Source organism: Perkinsus marinus (assembly GCF_000006405.1).
Source record: "Perkinsus marinus ATCC 50983 genomic scaffold scf_1104296976606, whole genome shotgun sequence".
Lineage (NCBI taxonomy): Eukaryota > Perkinsozoa > Perkinsida > Perkinsidae > Perkinsus > Perkinsus marinus.
The window spans coordinates 131,723-133,438 of NW_003200415.1; the positions used below are offsets into that span (position 1 = coordinate 131,723).

Genomic DNA, 1,716 nt, shown 5'->3' on the forward strand with positions numbered 1-1,716 from the left:
AGCTGAGTATGATCGATAAACTTATTCCTATTCTCAGGAGCCTTGTCACTAGCATAAGCGTTAGGGCAAGTGAAAGCGGGAGGAACAGGAGTCATACCCTTGAAGAATGGAACGGGGAAGGACATTATTTGATGTGTAGTAAGAACTATAAAACCTAAAGAGATGAGCTTACAGAGATAATTCGATTCACAACCGCTCCAATATTATTTCTACAACATATTATTTGACCCTTGAGCTATGGACAGTTCTACTAGCGTCAGGAGCTTCAGCTTCGTCTAAGCCCGGGAGACAGAACTTGTGACCCAGCGCATTTTCATGAAGCAATACTTCGAATATCACCGTACGAGGACTTCATAGTGTGATTTGATATGTTGTTGAGCATTTCGTCATCGTAAGGCCCATCAACATTATATATCAGAAATGCCTCTTAGAGAGGAAACTCAGAGCGGAGATAATTCAAGAAAATCGATTTAGAGGATGGCAATAGACTTCGCATGATATCGAGAATCACACCAGAGCCTACTAGCCCTACCAACCAACGCTGAAAGTTGTACTGACGTTAATAACCGCTGCCAGTACCGCCGGTCATGAGGGCTACACCGTTGGAAGTGCCGATTCGAGTAGCACCGGCTTTGACCATCTTGTCCATATCTTCGGAAGTCCTAACTCCACCAGCAGCTTTCACCCCGACCTTGTCTCCAACTGTATCGCGCATGAGTTTCACATGATGCTCAGTAGCACCGAATTTGTTGAAGCCGGTGCTCGTCTTGACGAAGTCAGCGCCAGCAGAGACACACACTTTACAAGCTTCAACAACCTCATCATCGGTCAGGAGGCAACACTCCAAGATAACCTGACAGGAAAACCTTACGGTATCATATCACAGACCAAGTAGAGAGTAAGGTGCACAGCAGGACTCAATCTGGACTCCAGACTCTGCAGGGTTTACCTTCACAACTACACCGCCAGTTTGCTGGTCTGCTCCTGTGTTAGCTAGATGGGCTCTAACCGAGTTCACGACGCAGTAGACATCATCCTCAACTGCCTGGTAGTTTCTGCTCTTGATCTCGCCTACGTTAATAACCATATCCACCTCCCTAGCCCCGTCCTTCACGGCCTCAACAGCTTCCAGCCCCTTCGAAGCTATTGACGAGGCCCCAAGGGGGAACCCTATGACGGTACAAACTCTAACATCTGTCCCTTTCAATAATTCGTGGCCCAATGGAACCCAGTAAGGATTGATACACACGCTGGCGAAGTCGTATTGTTTGGCTTCCTCACAGAGCTTTCGGATTTGGCTTTCGCTTGCTTCCGGCTTCAGCAGAGTATGATCGATTAGTTTATTTTTCTTAGGAGGCAACTTGGATGAGGCGTAGGCATTTGGGCAAGTGAAGGTTGGAGGCTCCGCGCCAGACCCTCTAACGAAGGGAACCGCGTAACTGGGCATTGCACAGGTTCGAACAACTATACATATTCGTGCACACTGACTTGGGCATCTCTCGAGTTGAGCACGACGCGCGCGTTCATTTGCACGCATGAACATGAATAGCACCGCATTGGACTTCGAAGCTTTCTACTTGTTGCTTTACGACCAAAAGAAGGAGGCTCCCATCCGACGACCATGACCCAACTGATGAACTTGGAACAACATTCCATCCTGATAAAGTCGCTGACATCATTGGACATCTCATGAGTTACGAATTAGAGTGAGTGTAG

General features: G+C 47.6%; 2 protein-coding genes across 2 annotated transcripts in view; both read right to left on the reverse strand.

Annotated features, from left to right (window-relative positions):
- Positions 1–125, reverse strand: part of Pmar_PMAR029143 (Deoxyribose-phosphate aldolase, putative) — a gene marked incomplete at both ends in the record, with an annotated part of 711 nt that extends 586 nt beyond the window's left edge. Inside the window, one exon of the mRNA XM_002764657.1 lies at positions 1–125. Within this exon, the coding sequence (XP_002764703.1) occupies positions 1–125 (125 nt within the window).
- A 358-nt stretch (positions 126–483) lies between these two features.
- Positions 484–1,447, reverse strand: Pmar_PMAR029144 (deoxyribose-phosphate aldolase, putative; the record flags this gene model as incomplete). Its single annotated transcript, XM_002764658.1, has 2 exons — positions 484–853; positions 950–1,447. The coding sequence occupies 2 exons, from the start codon at positions 1,445–1,447 to the stop codon at positions 560–562; spliced, it is 792 nt and encodes a 263-aa protein (XP_002764704.1). The 3' UTR covers positions 484–559.
- Between the last annotated feature and the right edge of the window lie 269 nt (positions 1,448–1,716).